General features: G+C 31.1%; 1 protein-coding gene across 1 annotated transcript in view; it reads right to left on the bottom strand.

Annotated features, from left to right (window-relative positions):
• Window positions 1-27,172, bottom strand: part of Ctr1A (Copper transporter 1A) — a 79,702-nt gene that overhangs the window by 4,578 nt on the left and 47,952 nt on the right. The window contains exons 2-3 of the mRNA XM_035360252.2: window positions 8,793-9,082; window positions 2,498-2,564 (exon numbers count right to left, since the gene is read on the bottom strand). Coding sequence (XP_035216143.1) covers window positions 2,498-2,564; window positions 8,793-9,062 — 337 coding nt within the window. The 5' untranslated portion in view covers window positions 9,063-9,082. The remainder of the gene's footprint in view (window positions 1-2,497; window positions 2,565-8,792; window positions 9,083-27,172) is intronic.

The following is a 27,172-nucleotide window of genomic DNA, read 5'->3' as shown; positions in this document are numbered from 1 at the left end:
ATGGATTTTTGTATTTATTTAGTTTGCTATTTTTAACAGAATTGTTACTAAAATCGTTTTATATTCCCGTGCAATGCAGCAAGAGACTTATTTGAAGATAACCGGGAAAATTAAATACAGGAGCACACGCATCTAACATTTTAATAATAGATATCTCCTAATTGTACTCTTTTAATATCCAGAAAAATTGAGAAAATACGAGAAGTTGCTTGTGCATGTTTAAAAAGCTTATAAAATATTACAGTATAATTAGCCTTGATCTAATGAATGTATGATATAGTAGTTTTATAAAGTTTGTACTTTTACTATTGCTACTGTTCTGTGTACTGTCCTCAGCCTATTTAAAAAAAATTATTTAACAGAATACTAAACACAGTGTCGATACTAGACCGTCAAACGGCTACGTGCAAATTAAAATTGCTCTCCCCCTTTTTTAAGAGAAAAAAATTATGTTTGATAATCATTTCACCACCCTTAAATTTGCCTGCCAACATGCTGTGTACCATCTTGCCTCCCACTAGGATCAGCCCAGGCTATATAGACTTTTGAAACAATATTCAACTACTAATGAGCAATGAGGTAGAAGAAGGAGGAAGAGGAAACTTTGCTGTCTATTGCCATGCAAGTTTCGGCTAGTTTCTGAAGACTCATCCATGGTGCTGCTTTCAGTTAGCATAACTTAAGGCTTACTGCAATAAGCCTGAATGAAACCAGGTTGTTCAAGTAAATTAGTTGCACATCTTCTATTTAAGGTTAACTTAAAGGTAACGGGCTCAATAAAATTAGCCTAAAATTATCAGACCAATTAGAAAGTGCTTGATAATTTTCAAATTAGCCAGGTGCATTGTGAAATGATGGCGCTCATTGCAAAACACCCTTTTTTATTTTCCATTAGCCTACGACATCCATACTGTAAAGCTTTCAGATATTTCCCATGCATTAACTATCAGGTAACTGCCAGATGAAAGTAAGACTCAAGTCACTTAAGATATGCTAATGTTTTGCATAGATGTTCAGAACTCTTTCTTGGTGTATCATGACACCATCATTTAATGAAAGAAATGTCAGGTTTTTTAGCACTAAAGCTATTAGCTATCTTGCTTCCTAGTAGTTTTGGGTGACAGACAACCAATACATGTTACCTGTTTATAACACAAAGCAGCTACTATGCAATCAACATACTTCAGAAATGCTCTGTAGAAAAGAAGAAGTTAAAAAAAAAAAATTCAAAAATGATATTTGGCAAATTCAAGACATTATCACATGATTCATAGACAAATGCCATCTCAAATCAAATAAATTTTGGTTTTGTCCATAAGCAGTACCTGATGATAGTGAGTTAAAACCTACATCAAATAGACATGACATCGAGAGCATTTCATGCTGTAATATTTTAATTCAAACTGGCATCCATAAGATACGACCACCACATCAGTTCTAGTGATTGATTCAAAAACATTTCAAAGTTGAAGAGACATTTGGATTTAAAAAAAAATGTGCATTTTTAGATAAGAGAGATATTTAGATGTAGAAATCAACCTGTCTTTGACTAGTTATCCATATTTTCATGCTTTTAAAAGTACTACCACAACCACAGCATCATCTTTTATGAAAATGCAATGCAATAACACACCTTTAGGTCAAAACACCATTACTAAAAGTTAAAAAAATAGTTATTACTGTCTTCAGTCATTTTTATTTTCTTGATGCTACATATTTCTCTTTACAGCTCCTTGATCAGCTAAACAATGATATCAAAGTAAATTGCATGCAAGATGGCAGTACAGTGCTACTAGTGTGTTCACTGCTTATGTGCTACAGATAAATTTTTCTGTTGCACTAATCGACAATTTCACTGTTATCTTTGGCAATTATGTTGGATGAATATAAATATTTTTACTTTTAGCATCAATAATACTAATTATCATTTAATATGATAATACATGTACATGCACATTTTAAATAAGTTATTGTTTTCTAAATTACAGCTATTTTATGAGCAACAGAAGATATATCACATCCTACATTGAATGAAGTTTAAAAAAAAATTAAAACTCTCTCACACACATACCTTTTAAGAATCTGAAAATTTTGAAATAGATGTCATTGGCTGATCATCATCAATGAAAATTATTTGTATATAAGTAATTCAGAGCAGATATGCATTAGATGCAGTTAGATTTTGTTAAAAAAAAAAAGCAATGTAAATTTAGAAGCATAGGAGAAATTATTTGCTTGAATACTTCTCGTTATTTTATTACCAAACTGGAGAAAAATAAGCAGTAATAAAGAGAAAAAATAAAACATTTGAAAAAACACTGCATTCTTTCCCATCTCAAAATAAAATAATCTATGCACATGAATATGAAAGGAAGCAATATGAAACTACGATCAAACACAAGGTAAAGAAAAATTATTAGCTATTTTTTATCAAATCTGAAATTTGGAAATACCATATATTTGGATATTTGGAAATTTGGCAGAAATGCCAGAATACCTGCAGTTGTTGAGGTAGTCCATTCCTTAAATAAAATTATAGCATCTACTCCAAAGTGAAAATACATCTGAAAGAAATATATAACTATATAAATAAATACACATATCTATAACAGGAAAATTATGACTTAATAGCTTAAAATACAAAATACAATTAAATTTTAGATATTAGCTAGGTATATATTCCAATCTCACTCCAATGAGTGAAAGAATTTCTCAGTGAGAAGAATCACACATACTGAAAACAATATATGTATCTTGCAAAAAACTGCTATCCTCAGAAAATTTCAAAGTATTACATATTTCTTACACTATTAATTTTAAAATTTAGAGATTAGGCTACTTCCTGAAGTAATACTTCATTAAATATGAAATTCAGAGAATGATTCTAAAAACGAATTTTCAAAAACATTTTAAAATAAAAGTGCATAAGCCATATCTAACAGACATAATCATAAATCACGAAAAGCATTATTGAAAGACACAAAAGGTAAAAATTTGGAAATTAGAGATAATATTCTGATGGCCTGAATGCAAGTAGTTAGCATTTAAAATGGCATTACATTTTTTAAGATGTTTTATGAAGAAAGAAACAGGCTCATATGAAATAGTCTCATCAAATGGATATACTAAAGATATTTTAACAAGAAGTCAATTAAACAGCCTAAAAAAAAAAAAAAAACTTTATATACACTCTGTAGATACAATATGATTTTATATAATATGCTTTTATATTACACCCCAAAGGGGTATTTTTTAACATTTTGTATGTTACCTTTACTTATTAAATATCATGTTCTTTGCACTTAAACTATGAAATTCATTGCAACAGTAATATCACAAAATATTTAAAAGATATCTTTAGAATTTCGGATACACAGTCTCGCATGTTGGAGATAATATTTTTTTTCCCCCGTACAGTGTTGCCATTCCTTGTTTTGATATCATTGAGTTTGTTAATAAAAAATTCTTTAATTTTTATAAAATATGAAATCGATAATAAAACAAATTCCAAATTAAGGCTTCCAGATGCCCCTATTCAGTGGAGGATTACTCAAAATTTTATGACTCTAGGTACCATTTTTTTATCATAATGCAAGAAACATACATGCATTTATGCAGATTCTTCATTATTTAATTTCTTTATATATAATACAGAACGATAATATTTGGTGACAACAATTTGAAAAGTTAAACAGATATTTAAAGTTTTCAATGCAAAATAGCAAAACGAAAACATTAATACCTCAGGGACAAAGCCCCTTTGGACTAAAAATATCTGTCTTGTTATTTCTAAATATTTTAAATCAAGTTCACATTAATATTTAACTTATCACAGTGCTTTAATTTAGAGCTTGCTGCAATTTTTACCTTATTTACTCCTATATTATCCTCACCGAAGGCATCGGACATTTTATTCAGCGTTCTGGAAATATCATGACATATAAATGACAATTAAACATTACCCAAAACTAAATTATAAATGTAGGGATTCAAGCTATTGTTTTCTGGAGTTTCATCTCCTTTGGTAGCATAGATCAGATCTCTTAGACCTAAAGTTATAAGGTATTTCTCCCGCCTTCTTAGCGTGCCTTTGTGGTGTAGTGGTCTGCACGCTCACAAGGTATTCGAGAGATCCGTGGTTCGATTACCGGTGAAGACATTTCCCATTTTTGATGTCTCCTGCTTCCAAGAAATCTTTATGTTCTACAAAGTAAATTATCACTATGTCTTTGAAATTGCAAAAGAAATTACAAAGGGTATAAAAGACCCTTTTATTTAACTCAAATAAAAGTTTAACAGAAGGAACTGCTCGGGTTTACAGAACAGATAGTATTCATGGCTTAAATCAAAAATAACAAATTTAAAATTATGACTTAAGTTAGCCGAAAGGTTACACAGACACAAAACATGCTAGTTGGTTCCTACTTAAAGTCGGCATGATAAGCCTAATGGTGAGAATAAGGCAACGCAACAGAATACTTTTCTCAAGCAAATCAATTAGAAAACGCACCCTTCAGCAGGAGGATTACGCTCTAATTCTACACTCTAATGAAATTATTAGCCCTTCTGAGCTAATGCTCCTTTGGGCTACTAAAACTAAAGTAAATATGTTTTCCTTATTGAGTAAAACTGAAAGAATAAATGTTAAATTATCTAACAGATCTTTTTAATATTATGCTATAGTATACAGGATGAGTATCATTTTCAGAAAAGTGTTTTAAAGAAAAGATAATTAAGTAAATAACTATGTTAAAAAAATTTTAAAAAACGGGAAAGAGAGAGAGAAAAACAACTATTTGAAAATGTTGGTAGAATCAAGATTAAAGAAAAAATTTCTATGCATCATTTTGCTATAATAATAGTGTTTTTATAAAAGAATTCTTTCCATGTGGATTTATGAAAACAGAAGTCAAACCTGATGTATTGGCTCACCAGTGGTCAAGTGGTAAAAGCCGCTGAACACTGGTAGTTTGGTGCGGGGTTCGAGTCCCGGCAAACGGGCTGGCTGCATGAGTGTTTTTGTGGTTTTCCCCATGTGCAACAAGGATACGAGCCAGTTTCCCTTAAAAAGACCTCCACGGGGTATTCCTCCCTTTCCATGTAGTGCCCAAGGGCAAAGCAGGTAATAAGAAAAAAAAAAAAAAAAAACTGATGTATTGTACTTCATATGGAAATTAGAAACTAATATGCTTTATATGCTCATTGCTAGCATGTTAAAGAAGAAAATGAACTGACTTTAGAAAGGTAAATTTATAACCGAACATGCTTAAAATAAAGTTGAAGAAGTTGAAGACTTTTTGATTTAATATCATCAGTGTTTCTATTGATATCCCAAGGGAAAAATAATTACTCCATGCTTTTAACATAAACTCTAGATTTTAAATCATTTAAAATGTGTAAAAGTTAAATTACATTATTAATTCTCTGAATGTTTAAAAATGTGTTTTTGGTTAGTAAAAGTAGATGTATTAGATGCAGAATAAATGCTAACATTTTAAATAGGCAGAAAAATAGTGCATCTCACATACTAAGTTGATACAGCAAGACTTTCGACCTCGTTACACTTGATACAGTGGCTATTAAATACTTTTATAAAAACACATAATGAAATACTTCATTAAATATGCAACATTTAAGCAAAACAGTGACAAAGATTTGTAATTATATAAACAGTACACATATTTATCTCAATTTAAATTATAATTTCTAGACAATGTTTCTTAGTGATTGGATTAAGATAGAAATTCTAAGAATAGCAGTTTCGCACAGATTCTGTGAATATTTTGATTTATAAATGAAAGAAGATAAGTTAGATTAAAAAATATAATGCAACACATTTATAGAACTTTTTGTAACAATCCACTTCATTTGGGAAAAGTTTTAGTTTATTTACAGGTAAAACATTTATAAAATAGCATAAGAGTGTTTAAATTAAATTTGTAGAATTTAGAAAGATGAGCAAGTTGGAAATAATCAAGTTAATTAATAGAATGGATAATATTTTAGACTGGATAATATTTGAAAATACAAAATTCAATTCATTTTCCATCCATACTTAATTTGTAAATATTTCATTATGTGGTTTATTTAATAAGTAACAAAAATCCCAAATATTAAAAAAAAAAAAAAATCATTTTAACAAATTAACTTTTCTAAAGTGCACATATATCTGCTTATATAACAATTATAAACTATTTTTTGCATAGTATAAGGCACAAAATATATAAAAATGAATGCTTATCTTATTTGTTCAATTGAAGTTACAAAATACTGAAATAATTTTGCACATTATGCTGATTAATTCCAAAGTATGAGAAATCAAATTTTTACATATGATACAGATCACCCAAAACAATTTTCATGGGCACTTTGGAAATAAAAGCCATTGTTAAATAATTTACAAATACCATACTTACTCACATATACCCCTTTTTCCTACTACTTTCTTCATGTAAAAACTGGGAAGAGAAAAATGTGTAGTGTACTATTTCTGAAGAGATGGCTTAAATGATAAACATAGTATATTAAAATGCACATACAAAGACATACTAACATTATCATGTTATGTATTTCAAAGGACTTATGAATGTCAAAAATATTTTAACTAATACAAAATAGTTCATATGTGCATACATTTTATATTGTTGCCATAAATTAGATGTTTCTAAATCACATGCTGAAAAAAACTGGGGAGGGGGAATTAAGCAAAGGGGAAAACTTGTGAGTAAATATGATAATTACTTTATTACAGATTTTAAGCAAATAAATTTATTGTACCTAAAATTAAGCAACCCAATATCTATTTCATATTTTTATACATTAAACTGAACATTATATATAGAAAATATTTTATTTAATTAAGTTAAATATCAGAAGAAATTTAATATTAATAGAAGACGCTTAGCTCCAACTTTTTTTTAGGTGTGTGCAAAAGTACTACTCATTTTCCTAAGTCAAACAAGAAAAATAATGAATACAAAAGCTCCAATTTCAAATAATTGACAGCGATATTTTTGACTATGATAGAGATTTTTTCCTGCTACCTTTCTAGTAATAGTTTACTGCAGCAATAAAATTCCTCTTTTAGAAACGAAAAAATCTCACAAAAATACTTATTTTATTACATCATCAAAGATTTGCAGAGCATTCTGCAATGACTGAATGAGATGGTAGTGTCTAGAAGCAAAGGTCAAGGATATAACTCCGACATGGGTAACATTTCCTAAGAAAAGGTTAGTAATTTTTTTGAGTGGCAAAACATGAGGTCTGGTATTATCAAGAATAAAGACAGTGTATACCTAAGGCAGCCAACACTAAAGAATGTTGGCTTCTAAGATGTCAATTGTCTCAGTTTATTCAGCTGTTGGCCATACAGATCTGCATTTATTGTTCGGTTATATATCAGTATATTATTCTCTTGATATAACATTCCACATTAAAAAAAAAAAAAAAAAAAAAAAAAAAAACATCTTTTTAGGGTGCATTTTACTTTTTGAGGTTGAGTTCACAGTTTTGAAACTCACAACACAGGTTTTAGAACAGGAGTCCCCAACCTTTTTTACCTAAGAGCACATTCTAGAATATCTGTTGGATGGTGGGCACCATTTACCTTTTCAAGGTGAATTTATAGTTGGATAAAGTTATTTATAGTTGGATATATGCACATAGAAAAAGAGATTGGTCACATTTCGCTTTGTGTTGGTATCTGTGTTGGACACAATTTTTATTTCAATACAAATGAGAATATCTTCACATAGAATTTTATTGAAAACTAAAACATTTTTATTGTGATCACACAGCAGCAGGCACATGTTAAATGACTGGCGGGTGCCATGGTACTTTCAAGCATACGGTTGGGAACCCCTGCTTTACAATATCTCTTTCACATCTCCCATTAAGAAATGTTCCAAAAATTATTGTTTTCTGCAGTGAGAAAGCAAAGAAGTATGTGTACTAACTCTCTTCTCTTGTTGTTAAACATGCTCTCTTGGAAGCTTATATGAAACACACTGAATAAAGTTCTTAATGAACCTAGATACCTGCATATATCTTTTAGCTTTAGTTCTGCATACCAACAATATTTACACTTAACTACAGACAGTTGGATATGGTTCATGTTTATGGAATGGAATATCCACCAGTGATTTATGATGAATTTTATAATTTTATGAGAAAGCAGAGATGAATGCCCAAAATATAATTGATCCAAACACTTTGTCTCTGTTTCAGAATTTCTAATACCAGTGGTGACATATACTATCATTATCTGCATTCTTTCTGTACACATGATAAATGCTATAATAAACATGGCCTGCAGTATTATCAAACTCTTAATATGCTCCGATTGTTAACTTTTATAAACTATTAAATGCGCAAATTAATCTAACATATTCAGTGCCTTTGGATGCCTTATAGCTTTACTTTTTTATGGTAAAAAGATTCCAGTCAGTCGGTGTCATTAGAGCTGTAAATCAATCAAAGTTTGCATTGATAAAATGAATAGAATTTTTATACACAGCCAATATACTTCAGAATAAATTCATAACTTTAATGTTCAACTATTAGTATAACATAAATATTAAAGCAGTTGAAGGTCATTTACATACATCTTAAACCTTTATATGTATAGAAATGCATAAATCTATACTATTAATATATATAGGGGGGATTCAGAAAATTAAATTTGGGAAAAGCTTCATTTAAAAACAAATAAATAGCAATACAAAAATTTCCCCCTAAAAATGCTTCAAAATGTTTTATTCGAACAATATAAAAAGACAGCTAATATGTACCTGCATGTGATCTCCACTGTGTGCCACAGGACTTGAATGAACATGTGAAAGATGTGCAGAGTCTTGAGGAACATGCTCCATGTCCACACTATGTCCAGCCTGTGTTTCAATAGAAGAGTGATGATGGTGGTGTGAGGACATGACTGTTGTCATTACTGCTTGCATTAATGTTGCTGCAGTTGTGACAGGTATGGTATTGTAAATGGAATCCTCGCTGCTATTCTGCATCGCAGGATGAAAATGATGTCCATGATGTGAATGATCACCCATTATGAGATGAATAGCTCAACCTAAGGAAACATTAGATAGACACGGATAAGAATAATTGGAAATTAGTCAAAAATTCTAAATTAAATTTTTTTATTAAACTGAAAATTTTTTATCTAATTTGAATTGTAAAATCAACATAATTTTTCAAAATAATAAATGCAAAATTAAACTAAAATTATTTTTAAATAATATAATTGAGGCCCAAATACAAAGTAAATTTAACATCAACATAACATTAACACATGTAATAAAGAACCATACACAACTATTAACAGAGTACTGCATAAAGTTAAAGCTTTCAGAAGTAAATCACTTTTTTTTATGAAGAGCGAAGATCAGGTAGAAACCATTCCATTTAAGATCTGTCTCTGTTATTCCACATAAACGAAATTAGATCCTACAATGAACCTGTGAATAAATTACCAGCACAGAAGAAGGGTGAAAATAACCCTTTATTTAAGTCAATTAACAGAAGGGCACGATCTTCGTGCTTTACAATGGCACCATCAACTTGCGGTGAAACTGAAACATAGAATATAATTCAAGTCAAAATTCTAAAATAAAGTAGAGCTGGATTAGCACGTTAAGTAACAGGTTAACTCAAGAAAGTCCTAACAGGCGTGACGATAACCCGAAATGGCCAAGAGGTTTACCAGCGTAACAGCGATATAGTAACGAAACGTGCTCTGCCTAGCCAAAACACGCTCTGAATAAACTTAGAGATTCACCCGTTTAAATACTCACTTCATTATACTTTAAATTTACATCCTGGCGAGAAAATGTGAGGGGAAGTTGAGGCATTCAGGAAAGGTATCAAACTTAAAATAACTTTGTTATGCAAAATAAGGGAAAACCTACAATGTTTTACGCTTCATTCATCCTATTAAAAATGTTTTCTCTCTGAAGTGGCTTAGAAATGACTTTTATTAATAGCATTAATGTTATTAAGAAGTATGTATAGTTTTAATTACTTTTTGCTTTAAGAAATGCAATAGTATAATTGAAAAGATAAGCTGTAAAGATTTTATGCAGGATATAATGGCAGGATTTGCTGAATTTACAATATTTTAGGCTATGTAAAAGGCTTGAAGAATTGGTAATTTTTCCACGCCATATAAATGCTTAAGTCAATGGAGAGTATTATCTTTTACTAAACGTGTGCTAGTGTAATCACGCAATATGACATGAATCAATAAAACATAATCCAGCGTTTGTTTTGGAAATCATAGAAAATTATGAAGTGATTAAGAGAGAACGCACGTGTGTATTTAGAATAATTTCGTGCCATGTTTTCAGCACCTTTGAAGAGTTGAATAACAAAATAAAGTATAAGCAATGAAGGATACTGCTGGATTTCAATTTTCAGAGTAAGCCAATAATTGATATAAAGGTAAATGGAGACTACAATTGTAGATAGAGACCTCAGAATGCAAACATCCATAAAACGTATACGTTCATTTTTCCTTTCTCTTTCATAATCTCTTGCACAGTAAAGCATCATCATGATAATTATTAACTCCATCTTTCATGGTATTTATTACCTTCTCAGCATTAGATAACGAAATCACGTTGTATGTTTGTCATTTCTGGTTATATGAGGCGTATATTTATCAAATTATTCTTAATTTTACTAAATGTTAGTGATATTTTAAACTTTATTCAGTTGATTTCAGTGGTGTAGGCTAGGGGGGGTGTAGTTTGCTTGGAAGTCACATTTTTGAGGGCTGCATTTTTCGCGTAGAGAGTCGAGGAACGTAAAAAATAATTACATTCTAAATTGTATACCGAATTCAATTGAGGACAAAATAGCTTTTATTCGAGGTAAAGTATTCAAAGAAATCACCACGGGATTTCTAGAGCTACGATAGATATGTTACACTTTTTTTATTCCACTGAAACTTTTGAATAAAAATTACGAATATCAACTAAATTATGACTACTGTAACACTAACAATGAAGAATTCCTTGTTAAGAGGGAAGTATTTTAAGAGTTTTGTTTCCATTAATGGAAAACGAAACAGGAACTTTGAAAGACGGCCTTTTTGAATTTTTGCAATTTATTCTAAATTTACAATCTCGAGTTCTACAAGACGAAAGTTCCAAATATTGCGAACTTTCCTCACAATAGCTGTAAGCGCTGCTGGGTTATGAAAAGAGTTTTTAAATAAATATTATTTAGAAAGTACTTTAAAACTATAAAAGTTTATTTTGCATTTAAGATGTATTTAAGAACTATAAATGCCATTTTGCAAATAAGAAATCTTTCTATACCGAAGCAATTAAGTAGACTTGTACGCTATCATTGAGGGCTTTGAGAACAATATATATACACATACAATTTTAAAATATTGGAATTAAATTTTTCTTCAAAAATAAACGTAAAATTTTAATTTATTTCTTATGTGTCATTTTGACATTTTTATTCATTTTGTAAGAGAGGCGGTAAAAACTCTAAATTTTTCTATTAATGTTAACTTTTCCCTCATTTTACAAAGAGTTTTCATAGAAACAATCTAACTTTCAGAAAGCAGAACATTTAGTTAAAATTTAGGAGCAATATTTCAATATCCTTAATTTAAAAATTTTTCTGAAGTCTATGAACGCATTAGTCGAGTATTCACTTTTCACGTTTATTACATCCAGCTTTTCAAATAAAAGCATCTTAAACTTATGACACATCAAGACAAGATGAAAACTGTAAATTTACTGTTTTCAGATTATGCACCACGATTTTCAGGCCAGCACTCATATAAATGTGAAATATATGCCATATGTGTCGAAAAAATATGAAAATTTAATAAATTTGAAGCTTAATTTTATCAAATGTGAAATTAATTTTACGATTAAATATACTAAAATACACATATATACAATGTTCAAATTAAAATATTAATAAAAAAATTCACAATTTTCAATCTTAACTAATCAATTACACATCCCCCTTTTTTTACAGATTTATTTCTCAGAGATTGAAGTAGAAATAAAAAATTAATTTCTATATAGATTCCAAAATCAATTAAAACTGACTCATTCGATTGATTAAAAAAAATCTGATGTGGACACTACATGATTTCCTTGTACGGCCTATTAAATCATATACATTTTTTGCTGCATTTCATTTAAACTTATTCCCTCGAATTTCAATAAAGTTATATTTCTCATTCAATTAATTCAGTTCTCACTTCGCCGCAAGGCAAAAATACATAAAAAAACTAATTTTCATTAAAACCTGCAAAATACAGAAAAATATAAAACACCACATACAGTTAAAACAGTTAAAAAAAACAATTTTTACAATTACAATTAGAGTCTCTACGGACCATTTTTTTTCTCACCCAATTTTTCGGTGCACAAAACTGAAACAATTTTCAAATTGTTGATAATTCTACAACTATTGCATACAGATAAGCTAAAGGCATGAAAACCTTAACTGGAACGTACAAACAACAAACTTCAATCACTTTCAAAGCAAAAAATGCACAATTTACCAACGCATAAGAATAAAAAACTAAGCTCACTGAGCCAAGTTAACAGAGGGGTGTGTTAACCGAGGGATATATATATATATATATAAATTAACAAATAATTATTATTATAATAAATAATTTGAACGACTGAAGGAAGTGTGAAATACGTAGGTTCTCCCTGAAGAGTCGGTATTATTTCACTATCCTATTGATTGTTCATTTTTAACAAATTTTTATTACAGTTTTATGCATATCCACTACTATTGGCCATTGCTAGTAAAGCAATTTTTCTATACTAATTTGTCTTTTACTATTTAATACTTTTAAAAAATATAATTTATTTAATACTTTAAAAATAACGAATCTGTTAACTGGAATTTAAATTTCAAATTGTAATTCTCTTACTTTAATTTTAAACAATAAAATTTTAATAGAGGTATTCTCATTTTATTAATGCGAGATACATAGAAACGCAAGTTATGACGAAACGAAAAAATCTCTCCTGAATCTATTTCAAATCCATTTTTCAATCCGTTTGGGGGGGGAGTCCTTTATTCTGTCTGTACGTACAAATGTCACGCCAAAAACATCGTTCAAATAGATATTTTCGTTGAAATATGATTGACCCGAATTTTTTCGCGATTACAATACTTGCTTTACTTCGTACTAGCTTTCATCATTACAACAATTTTTTTTATCAGAAAAAAGTTCTTACACCGTCACTTAAAAAAAAAAAAAAAAAAAAAAAAAAAAACTATAAGAAATATAAATAAAGAATTTTTAATTTGCTAACTTCATATCTGCCAAATCGCTACGTTATTTAGTTTCAACTTTAGTTACCAAGTTCTTTAGTTTAAATTAGCTTGAAAATTCCCCTTTTCAGGATAACAAATAATCATAGAACCATCTTCGCTTTTTTCTACAAAAAACAAAGTTTTAAATCTATCAATTAAAAAATAATATTTGCTAACAATAATAAGAGGTAGGATAAAAGCCTCCACATACGAAGAATGATTACAAAATGAAAGAACTGTTAAAGAGAGAAAAATGGAGGAACGATTAACTAAAGGCTTTACTTCTTCATTTAGTCTCGTTAAGTTAGGATTTGCAACGCACAAGTTTAGAACTGATATGTTTGTTATTCGAATGTAATCTGGAACTCACCCGATGCCATTTGATAAATATGTTGTAGATGCTATGTATTGTAACGACTTCTCAATTTTAAGTGGGAAAAAAAATTGTATTTTATTTATTATAAAAATTTTATTTTAGCATTTTTCTCTGCTAACTAAAGTCAATATTCCTAAACGTTTTAGTATGGCAGCAGTTTAATCACATTCACTTTATATGGTAGCAGCTACTCTTTTAAGAACTAGAAATAAAAGAAGCAATACATACTCAAAAGTTCTACTTTTCTAATCAGAAATACTGAAATACGAGAGTTGTTTTTTCGCTCAAAGGAAAGGATTTCTCCGAACTGTGTTTCGCCAGGAGATCGAGCTGATACGGAAAACCGGTCCACACAATTAGCCCTAGATTTCTTAACGTGGAAAGTCATAAAATACTACGTTTTTTAAAATCAAACTGCATGATACTCTTAAATTTAGGAAGTGAAATAAGAAATTTATTTGAACAATACCAATGAAGGCATGGAAACAGAATGAATAAGGACTGGAATATTTGAACCACGAAAAAAGCGCCCACTGGAATGTTTTAAATTTGAATATACTATCTGCCATTTTTTTTTAAATGTAATATATAGAGCTATTGAATATATTTTTCAAATCAGTTACGATTTATTACTGACATGATCTCAATAATTTATGTCTACTTTGTGAATCCAAAATTGTGATAGTTAGGCAAAGGGAACTTTTAAAAATATTCACTAGCGTAATTTTACGTTAGCACTTCCACAGCATGATATGGACACTTACGTTTATTAACATAATTTTCAACTTAACCCAAGAGTTTAGGAAGTATACTTTTCTATAAGAATAACAGGTTTTTGAAATTTCACAGATTAGTATATTTTGCACATACATTTCAAAGCCATTCTTTCAACACTTCAAAATTTTAATCAAGGCCAGTCATCTTTTTCTCTTATGGAGATAAAGAAGCGGATACATATTAAAATAGCATACCCTAGAAGTTCAGTTTGTTTCTAGAATATACGGGTAAAGACTTGTTCTTTATTATTCATGGCATAAACGTTTCATCTCCATCCCAAAGAAAAAAAGGTCATTATTATAGTGGAATGGATCACACTGCCTTTCTCCTTATGCTCCTCCTTCAGCCACTAATTTTAATAGGATCTTAAAAACATATTTTGAATAAAACATATTTTGATCAAACATATTTTGAAAATTTCTTTTTCGTTATATCTTTTTAAAAGCATAGTTAAAACCTTTTACTGTTATAAAAAATCTCCAGATTTTATAAGACTTAGGTAGCAACGTACTATGTTGTGCATGTGTCTGTGAGCGCGGAGTTGGGAGGTTATGTAAGAAATAAACTAACCGTAATATTAGCATTCATATTTTTTTAATCGTATATACATTCTACCTTTAATCCTCCCGACAAAATTACTACACACAGCGTAATTTTCCCCTTTTTATTTCCAAGTGGGAAAACTGGAGGGAAGACGGGGACTGCATGAGTAAATTGAAATAACAATGCATTCTGAAATGTATATATTTCTAAAGATATGGATGTCTGTCTACAAAATTAGAATAAAAAATTCCTCTAGTCCGAAATACTTTTCATGAATTTTTTCCTCTTTGAGGTCTGAATATAGTGTTTCGAAACAGCTGCACGACTAATCTTTCGAGTGATTGATTGTAGATCCAAGTTTCAGGTTAAATTCATTAACTTTCCCACTAATTTTGGACATATACGGTATGTTTATTAATTTGCTGTCCATTTTTGCAAGAAGGATGCCAATATTTTAATGTGATTGCACAGTTAATTCTCTACAGTGACCAACAAATTTATTTTACGATTACACATCATCAGGACAACAGAGCAAAAGTCAACAAAAAGACCGAAAAACTGGCAATTAAAGAAATCATTTCAGTTTGTTAATAGAAAATATTTAATGCCAAGGTACATGTAGCTAAAAGAAAATTATTCTATATCGCTTCATTTTAAACTATAATAGTTTCCCCAAAACATTTCTGATGACATTAACAGAATTTGATAACTGCTTTAAATATTACTCCGAAATATTTTCTCTCCTATCATAAATTTAACTGAACGATGAAGTTTTCATCAGACTGAATATTCAGTCATTAGATTTTTTTTCGGGGGGAGGGGAGAAAACATGAAATGTCCTCGCCGGGACTCGAACCTGGACCTCTCAAATACGCGCCGAGTGTACTATCGTTACGCCACAAAGGCATCAAGAAAGGAGGGAGAAAATATATTATATCCTCCTTTTAAAGAGGGACTGGGGAATTAGGGGACCCAATCACCAAGTCCTGGAGGTGAAGAACAATCTTCCACCACCTTTTAGTTGGGGCGCCACTGTAGAGACATTAGGAATTTTCAAGCAGGCGACATGAAAAATGAGCAATGCCCTAGCCGGGACTCGAACCTGGACCTCTCGAATACGTGCCGAGTGTGCTGTTACACCACAAAGGCATCCAGAAAAGAAGGAGAAAATACCTTATATGAACACCAGAAAATTGCTACATGAAAACTCAGATCAAAAAGTCATGAATGAAGTTCAAAAGGTGGTTTATATTGCCCGAAGGAATGTCAACAAGTTTTGGGATAAGAAACAGAACTCTATAGCCATAACTGATGTTATGCTATAAGAATTGAAATCTTTAGGTCTTTTGAATTCATATCTAGAACCCCCCCCCCGAAAAAAAATCTTAACATAGTACGTAGAAGGCAAGCAGAATGGCTTCCCATAATATTACAGGAAATATTCATACCAGGATATTTACAATTTTAGTATGATTGCAAATCATAACCGAATACAGAACTCGGAGGAAACACATAACAGAAAGAGAAATGAACAGCATTTATTATCAAAATACAAAGTGGCAAAATATGCGAATATAAAATGTATTTTAAACAACTGCATTTTAAAATCTTTTGTAAATATAGAATACATAGCATTTTCTACTCATATAAAGTGTTTCTTTCATTTTACTGCATTTTCAGAGCACTATTTATTGCAAAATTTTCATTGATCTCTTCCTCTTTCACTCAAGTCTAATAAAGTATAGAAGTGAATGCATTATTCATAAAAGAGTTAATACAAATTACATGAAAACTGTCCGTAGTGGAGACAAAGTTTTTTCAGATTTATTATCCCTAAGAACTATTAATTTTTCTCAATGAATTTTAATTTCGCAGTTCTATGGTATTAAAAATCCATAATTACAGCATCAAAAACAGATGAATAAATTGAATGGTCTTATACACAATTAAATTTTCTTACGTTTTGCATCTCTCTTCCTCCCCCCGCCAAAGAAAAAAGATTACAGTCCCTGACCTATATCTGTAGAATTATGACAAATACATTCGCCTTCTAAATGTTTCGCTTTTCTCGCAAGACGGCATTAGAAAATGCTTTGTTCTGCACGAATACCCCTAGCTTGTTTTCAGCAACAGAAAATGAACACTAGTTTTTTCAAGTGAATAAATTCTCTCCATCCAAACTAGATGTCAGTGGGCAGGAATCTTCAGATACTGAAAATACGGTCGGCCGAGATAAAAACAGTAAATCAAGGAAAGCGGACTTCTCGTTTTCTTTTGATTCAAATAATTTGATGTTTCTGTGCACATAAGTAGACAACACGCACTTGCAAGCATTTAAAATTAATTCTTTTGGAACAAAAGAAAAAAAAAAAAGTATCGTACCGTTACAGTCGTATGTATTTAAATTTATAAAAAAGGCGATAACATAATAATCCCGTTGTTGCAAGCTACTTTTGATAAACTGATTTCTTTCGCAACAAGTTATGATCAACTGATAATTTTTAGAATATAGCATTTATATGCACAAGAAATTCAATTTTGTATCAGTCACTGATTATCTAACTGATGGATCTCTCGCATTAATGGAAGTGCGTGCAATAGGAATAATTGTAATACATATATCCATTGCTAGAAAATTATCACTATATGCTATTGATCTGCGTCTTTACATTTTCTCTACATTATGACATCAGACCAAATATTAGTTTATTTGAATATAGCAAAGTACACAAGGATTATCTGCTTAAAGGAGAGGATGCCTTTGTGAAGGACTTTCTAAGGTATGTCCCCATTTCTCAGGTGGTTCATATCCACGTTACAAATGAAGAAAACCAAGAAAATACCCATGCATAGCCAGCCCGTCCGCCGGGATATGAACCCGTGTCGAACAACCGTTTCTCTCAACATAAACAATATTTTCGGGTTTTCAAGTTGTATATAATGAAAAGAAATGCGATCCAGCTTTTCTTGAAAAACACCATGTCTGTTAAAATATCAGTAAGTATCCAAGCTTCACAGTGCCTTCTATTAGCTGACTCAAGCACCATGAGGACATAGTGATATCGAAGATCTAGTTTATTGTAGCATCCCCGTCATAAGACAATTTAGTGTTTTTTAAGCTACAAGGTCTTTTTAGTTGGACACGCTAGTATTGAAAACAATCATACTGTTTTTTTTTAATTTTAATTTTATTTTATTTTATTTTCTGTATACGTTACAAAAAATATTCAACGATTTATTATGCAACAAGAAAACGCGAAATGAAATGGTACATAAAAAAGGTTTCTGAACGCATTTTAAATAGGAGTGCTAAGTAGATTGGATGCATTAGATGTTTATTCGACTTTATTTTGAGATTATATTGGGCTTTAACAGGATACAATCCTATCACAAAGCAAAATACATCAGTTTTTAACACAGCATAATCTCCGTAATTTTTATTCAACATCAATTTCTGGGGTACATGGCATAAAAGAAGTAACACATACATTTTTTTCTACCCTGTTTCTATTGTCAAACATTTTATAGCCAAAATATAATTCAAATGCAAAATTATTTCAATTCGCAAACTCATTTTTCTGAAAAGGCACTGTAGATTTCTCCATCGTTCAGGTTTGACTGCCACGCCTAAAGATAGTTTCCAGTTTGAATGTTATTAAACACACATTCAAGTCAATCAATCTAATACGTGTAAAGAATAAAATATGCTTCAAATGAATGCAGGAAGTAACAGGCAAGGTAGAAAAAAAAAGTTTGTCCTCATCGTGCCATCTTGGAGCAGCTCCACACAATGTGAAAGCCGCCACGTAAAAAATGAACGCGTAAATAAAACAAAATAATAATAATAATAAAAAGTGGTACAAGCGGCCTCAGCAGACTGTACGAGCATTGCTCTATCAATGTCGATAACCCCATTAACTTCAAACATTATCGAGACAAAGCATCAGCCGGCGAAATGCTGAGAAAACCGCAAAACGGGCGACAATAAAGAAAAATTTATTGTCGCATTTCATTGTGATGTACGGAAGGTAAATAGCGATTCAGTTGGCGAACTGGAGTGAATCTGATAGCCCTTGCACAGTTAAGTTCATGGTCGGATACTATTCATGAGAAATCAAAAATAGGTTAAAGATTTATAAAACAGGTAAGGCAAGTACCTTTTCTTTAAAAATAAAAAATTCTTAATTTTAACTTTCAGCCATCTATCAATGTCGTTTAACTTTAAACATGTACAGTAGGAATAAGTTGCAAAATCACACATTTTTTTTAAAATAATGTGCTTTGAATTTTACAGAAAAATAATAATTTAACACGCGCAATGAGATCTGAAGTCACGGAACTCATCAACACACTTGTGTGCCATGTCATATCCAGTACAAAATGCCAAATCGATTTTTTTTTTTTTTTTATTTTGTATTTTGCGTGTTAATTCTGCAATTTTAATTGTAAACCAAAATTAAGAATATATGAAATTTCTTTATAAGCTACTACTGAAACCTCAACAGAAATAAGTATTGACGTCATTTATATCAAAACTTTACAAATAAATTATTTATTGTGTTTATTCATGTAAGAACGGCGAACATACGCAAAGAAAACACAATATAAAAATGCAGAACACGATATAAATGACAATACGATTCTTATACAGTACGCATAATAACAGCATGCAGCGTGTTAAAACATTTTCTTTTTGTTAAATTGCAAGCCTTATTTAGACATTTGCCTGCAATCCTTCTATGAATAAACAGGAAGTTTATAAAATATTTCAACCAGACAATTCATGGTTTGCAAGAAACAATAAAATCCATGAAGACTCTGAGATCTCATACATTCCACCTCATTTTGAAAGCTCCTGAAGTTCCTAAAATTTCGCCAATATCGACAGCAAGAAACTATCTTTATTGAACTTCAGTTAATATGAGCATTATTTGGTCGACTACGGGAAAGAATGCCAAGACGAGCTAAATGAGGGATAGCTTTGCGAGGCAGAAGCATTGAGAAATATGCACACCAGTGGTCAAACTTTGTCGACTCACGGACGCTTGGAACTATAAAATTTTTTCGGGGGACCACATCCCACCTTTAGAAAAATATATCTTAAGAAAATATTTAACCTCTTCGTCGTCCGTAACGCGTCTAGCGCATTCAAGTGAAACTTCTGCAGAGCGGCCGTAACGCGCTTCAAGCGTTCTTCTATATTTTAAAACTTTTAAACGTTTAAAACGCTTTATAAATGTTTACTTGTTTGAGTTTTTATTTTTGTTTGTTCTAATACCTCCTGGAGGGCAGTACTATTCAAGCATTCTATTTCTATTTGAATTCACCCCCCCGGGTTTTATGAATATTCACGCCATTTTACATAAGATACAAGATAGTAAGAGATCTTCAACGTCTACTCAGCAGAAAAAAAGAAAAAAAATGAGGTTGTGAATTGGAAAGACAAGAAGGATATAAGTTTGATGAGTACAGCCCATAATAATTCTATGATTGATGTTGAAACACGGAAAAGAACTGTCAAATAACCAATAATTGTAAAAGATTACAACAAAATGGAAAGAGTGGACCACCTGGATCAGATGTTATCAAATTAATCCTGCTGTTAGAAATAAGCAGAGATATTATTACTTTTCCATTACGCTTTATTTCCTTACAATTTTACTTAATATTCATTTACATTCATCCACTACGAAAGTTATGTATGGAAAGTTATCTATGTACAGAGAAAACAACATTACACGCTGCGAAAAACAAAGGGCCGCTGGGGAGAAATTTTCGCGGTCAGGAGAGGACGGCGAAAGGGTTAAAGTAGATCAACATAGGTACTTTATGTAGAAACAAAGAAAATCATTGCATTTTTTACTAAATCACCAACATAAAATTAACTTAATTTGTTAATTAAGTGCAATAACTTGTGCTCCGGTGTCAACTACACTTCCGTTATATTCAGCGGCAGGGGTGTGCTTGCACTTTTTTACTGATTGTCGAGGTCTAACTCTATTTATATGCAGTCGCAATTCTGCATGTAATTGGTTTCAATATTTTGTTTTTGTTGCCATAAACGTTAAAAAATAATTTTTGTTTAAATGCGTTGTTACAAACGAAACTAAAATTTTTATAGCTGTGTGGAAATATCAAGGTATTCTGCATGAATCTACAACTAAAAATTTAAGAGCTGCTCTTGCTTAAATTTACATTCTAAAGTCGAATACGTTGATATATCGATAAAATGTTTCATTTCCTTCTGATTTATCGTAGTATTCGAACGGATTTTTTATCCAGACATATTCAATTCTTTCTTCTCAATTTCTTTCTTTTCTTATGGTTTTTCTTCAACTGAAAATGATGCTTCATTATACAATTTTTAATACTGTCATCTAAATTCAATTAATTTTCCATTGGTAAACTATTTTGTTTTGCAAAGAATTACACGTTATCCTCTTTGAAATATGATTATTATATGTTAAGCTTTAAAACCATTATTTTTTTCCTTTAAGCTTATAACATGCACATTCAATCCTTGAAAATATATAATTTAAAACGTCGGCAGCCCATACAAGGACGCTTCTGATTAATTTTCAAAGATAATTAAATATATATTAAGAAACAGTCAACTAGTATGGATGCTTTATAATATTTAGCATCATTTTCGAATTTTTATTTTGATTGTTAGAACCCTGCGGTTTGACTCGAAGGGGTTCCGCGGAACACAGTTTGAAAACCACTGCTATACATGATCGAAACCATAAAAAGGCCACGCGATCAGCCCGTCCACTTACAAAACTTGCAAATCCTGCAAGTTAATCAGCGGCACATCCAGCGGAACTTGGAACCCGTATACTAAAATTCAAACCCAAATTTACCAGTCACTGGTGAGAGATATGAATAATGTACATACTGAACGTTGGTTCCGAAAGCAATCTCATTCCCTGCTACATTTAACAGAAAACAAATGTAGCAGAATTTAAAATGGAAAAAAATATTTAATTCCATGTACTTTTGGATGAAATTCATTTCACCAAAGGGAACACCTAAATTATTAAATTCATCACGCATACCACTCTAAATAATACTTCTCAATTAAAGCTGCATGCAAATAAATTTAAATGTCATTTTTACGATTACTTTTGTTACTGGTATGATTGATTACATTCCACATAAAATAAGAAATATTATATTGTCATTATTCATAACGCAAAAATCACCTTTAACAATATGCTTTTTTCTCTTCGTAGAGACTTTTATATATTTTTTTGGAGCAAAGAAACATGAGGAACCAACTACGCCTTCGCTAAGATTCGAAATCCAGATCTTCCAGCTGTCAACTGGACGAGCTTACACCACAAGTGCACGCATAACGAAATGGGATAATTCCGCACAAATCAACTACAGTAAAAATAATGAAAAAATGCAATGTGAAGCTGATACCAGACAAACAAAATGCATAATGTTAATTCCGAATTTTATGCATAAAAATATGCATAAAATATACTTGATTCATCCTTAACTCAAATATTTTAAAATGCTTCATGCCGGGATAAAGTGAAAAATAATCTCTCTTGTATAAAGCTTTATATAAAAAAAAATAATAAGATAAAGTAACCCCATTAATGACTATCCGCAGCAGCAATGCTTTTCAAGGTTGACTAGACACGTGACTCTCAGCTCTTGTTTAAACGGGAACTCGGACCATTATCATTTAAATAATCTTTTCAACAAACGTTTTAAGCAAAATATTGTCTCCTCCTACATATTTTCTACCGTACTTTTATGCAATGAAGACGTCATAAACACATTCGATGATACACTGAAGAAGTTAACTAATTTTTAATTTAGTCCAACTATTAAATGTATTCTATTCAATTAACTAATAAGCATCATTTAACAGTTCCTTTACATGATGGGATATTTCTAAAGTAAAATACAAATTATTTTTAAAAACAAGTGACTTTAAATAGAAATTGAATACCAAATTTTGCTTTAGAAATTATATCATAATTGTAACATATTTAAAAAATATATATATATATATTTTAAAACATTACTTAACTGCAAATTTGTAGGGTTGCCATTGACCTGGAAATTGAAGTTAAGTCCTGCATACCCTACTCACAGGGCGCTTTTAAAAAGGGGTCACAAGAAGCGTTGAAATCTCGTTATTACGAAAATTGTTTATACAGTCAAAAGTCGTTAATTCGGACACCCATAATTCGGAATGATCTATAATCCGGACATCAAAACTAAAAACTTTCTGCGCATGCGCCGCGTTGACACATGCGCAGAGGCGTTCACGCGTGCGCGTAAGACCTTTTACGACTGCGCATATGAGTGTGCGCAAGTGCAGAATACGTTTTCGCGTGCGCATTTTATGTATAATGGACGTATAAGCTAAATAATTATCTATTTCAGTTAATGTTGATGATTGCGTTGTTCCTTAATTTTCGAATTGCATCCGGCTTATTATTTTTTGCAGACTGTAAGAGCAATTTTATAAAAGTAAGCTTAAACTTTCGATTATATCAAATAGAATTTCCGATATATATTTGTTAATATGTAAAGGATCTAAAGCGAAAGTATGTTTTGAAATCCGAAATCTGTTTATCATTTTCACGCTGCTCGGCGGCGGGCGCGTAATGAATTGGAAGTTGATTTGTCAGCACTATCCTTATCTTCAGCGCAGATGTTTTTATTTTATTTGGCTTATAATTCCTTACCAAATGTAGTATTTCATCTCGATATGCTCCGTCTTTGATATGATTTAAAACAAGTTCCTCGTCATTATAATTCGCTTCCGATAGCGAAGAAAAGTGACAGAGGTTATTGAAAACAAAAAAATTTCGATTGACAAATTAGTCGGTGTTCTTGACACAGCAATTATAGGACTTGAACGGCGGAACTTTGTAACTGAACAAGAAATTATGTCTGTTTAATAGAATTAAAGAGAAAGTATTATCACATGAAACGAAGCAAAACTTAAACAACTTACATTGAAAGAAATGTTTAATAAAGTAAACAAATAAATATTAAGCTTTTTCTTTTTGCAAATTTTGATACCCTTTAGATCATAATTGTTCTTTATTTCATAAATTATGGTTTCATATTTTTAATTTTGGAATTTCTGCATGCCATCTTACGAGATTTAAACTGATGATCTATAATCCGGAAAAATCGATAATCCGGAATCGCCGAAGTCCCGACGAGTCCGGATTAACGACTTTTGACTGTATGAGCAGAAATGTTTTATATGAAAGATTTTTTATTTGACCAGAAATGTTTTTATCTCCCCAATTCCAACACTCACATCAAATACCGCCCACCAGCGGCCGAGCGGTAAAGTCGCTGAACACTGGTAGTTCGGTCCGAGGTTCGAATCCCGCGAACAGGCTGGCTGCATGGGCATTTTCGTGGTTTTCCCCATGTGTAACGAGTATACGAGCCAGTTTCCCTTAGAAAGTCCTCCACGAAGGAAGGCATCCCTCCTCTTAGGCAGATAGCCCTAGTGTGCTTTACCATAATTAAATACATACACACACACACACATCAAATACCTAAACAACTTAGCGAGCTAACGCTAAGTCTTAAAATTATTTTTGTTTACAGTTTTTCATTCGGGTTTTCTCGAGACTAATTATTACCATTCGGTTCAATAATAACAAATTTGTCAGTAAAAAATATGTTATTCTAAAAATAAAGAAATTGCATACTGTTGCAAATCTGCATGCAGATTTCTAATAACAGCTGTATTTTCTATTATTTTTTTGCTCGCAAGAGATTTTCATTTTAACTACTTTCCACTCTAACCTATATGCCCTTAGGATAACTTCCGTCATTTAAATTCTTCTTGCCTAAATTGTAATCTAATGGACATATTAGTTTCTTTTATGTAGATAGCTCGGCCATCGTCGATTTTTAAACAATTACACGTAGTCGATTACGCTGAAACTTTATGGTTTCAAAATCTTGAATTTCTTTTAGAACGAATGAATCATCCCACGTTGACAAATTCAGAATGCATAACATCTTATTTCATATTTTTATCTTACATCGATGCGTTTTATGGCAAGTTGAAACGCTAAAATCAGTTAAAAATTTCAGATGTATTTCGAGTAGGATTTTCCATGTAGCAAATATCCATTTTTTCCTGCACTACAACACTGAGGAAATACAAACTGATGTAGAGTATTCCGTTGTCAGCTACTAGAATTATTAGAAAAAAAAAAAAAAAAAAAGAGAGAGAGAGAGAGAGAGAGAGAATAAATTTATTGCCAAGTCTTATAAAAAGAATTTGAAAATACTACCATTTTGTTAACAGTTTAGCAAATAATCGCAAGTTCCAATAATACTCTGCGTTCTTTTTATATCTAACAACTGCTTTTTTGTTAATTTTCCAAAATGCTATTTAGAAAATTAGACTAACTTATATCATATAAATACAATATTGAATTTTATTTCGATCATTCCGTGTAATTTAATATGCTAGTAATGAATGTGCACCGTCATTTAAAGAAGCCACTGTAAACAAATTAATTTACACTAACAGCAAATCTAATTACAAAACAAAAAAATAAAAAGAATATAGTTTTGCCAGTTCGAAATTTTCAGGTGAATAATTTAGGAATAAAACAACATCATAAACTTTTCGTACACATCCGCTCATTTAGTCTCCCTAAAGATTGCAACCGATAAAAAGTCCACAGAACAATCAATTGCTTTGAAATGCTCAGTAAATCAAATAACTACCTACGGCGTTCAAAGAAAACTAATAACCCGCTTGACGGTGGAATGCTTTCGCAAAGCAAGCGTGCAGGATTAATTTCGCTTTCCTTTGAGAATTGGGGTGTAGGGTAGACGTAGAAGTTCAGTGGGGCGGCGTTAGACGACAAAGAACCAGGTGGAAAAAAAAAAAAAAAAAAAAAAAAATTAATTACCTTTTTGCAAGACGTCATCTGCAAAATACGGGAATATCCCATTTTTTTATAAAAGAAGTATCCTTGGAGGATTTAAGTAGCCTAAAGCCTTTATGACCCAAACTAGACAGAATCTATGACAACATCTAAAGAGAGATTCAAAATCATATAGAATGAAACACCACACCCACAATTCAGGAAAGGTAACACACACTATGTGGATATATAAGAATAGAATATGAAAAGAAAGAAATCACATCCTCCTAACACCAAAATCTGGTTAAGGACAGACAAACTCGACTCGAATTCATTTAATCTAAGCCAAACGTTTCAACTGTTTTCATTAAAAAAAAAAAAAAAAAAAAAAAAAAAAAAAAGTTTTACCACTTTATAGGGGAAAGTATGTAGAGTTTTTTATTTATTTGATTTTAACATACCCGAACTGAACTGGAATTGAAATTGTGTTTATTTTTTTAAATTATTCTTAAAAGATAAAATTTAATGAGATTAAAAAAATTACTTTCGCCTTTTGATCTATCTGCCTATAACCCTTTTAATTCTCTATTACTTGTTTATCATCATCTTCTGAAGGAACTTTGATTTTGATTCAGTCTGAACTAGATTTTTTCAGACTGAAGTCGGTAAACAGCCTTTTTGAGTTTTTCTTGTAGCTTAAAAATGAAAATCCCTACAATAAAAATTAAAAAATAATAATCATGCTTAAAGTTACAAAAATAAGAGAAGGTGCGGAAACATGGGTAAAGTCCTTTCATTGTACACGTTGTGTACTAAACTGCCTTTAAAACATTTTACTCGAAGACCAAAACGTTGCATTTACAATGGATCACAAAAGATATTTGGCTTAACTCGGCATTAGAATCGCTCTATCGATTGAAAATCGCAATCAATTTACGCACAAAATTATTTAATTAATTACGGCAAAACACCCAAGAGTTACCTCCCTAAGGAGAATGATACCTACGTGCAAGTCTTCTTAAGGGAAATTGGCTTGTATTCACGTTATATGAGCATCTAAAGTTAAAAGAAAATTAGAGTCAAAGCAAAGCAATTCTTCAACAACAGTAACTACTCGCCAGTTCTAAAAATTGTTGTAAAGTCAAAAGTGATTTTTGAATGCAAAAGGTTAATTACAATATAGTATAATCCAGATACAATTATATCTGAAAATAACTCGTTAAATTAGGTCATTAGACATCCTTCCGAATTTTAATTTTAATCAAGTGGA

Source organism: Stegodyphus dumicola, chromosome 4 (genome assembly GCF_044657685.1).
Source record: "Stegodyphus dumicola isolate Sdum_Otavi_A_Nest chromosome 4, ASM4465768v1".
Lineage (NCBI taxonomy): Eukaryota > Metazoa > Arthropoda > Arachnida > Araneae > Eresidae > Stegodyphus > Stegodyphus dumicola.
This window is presented reverse-complemented; position numbering and strand designations above follow the sequence as displayed.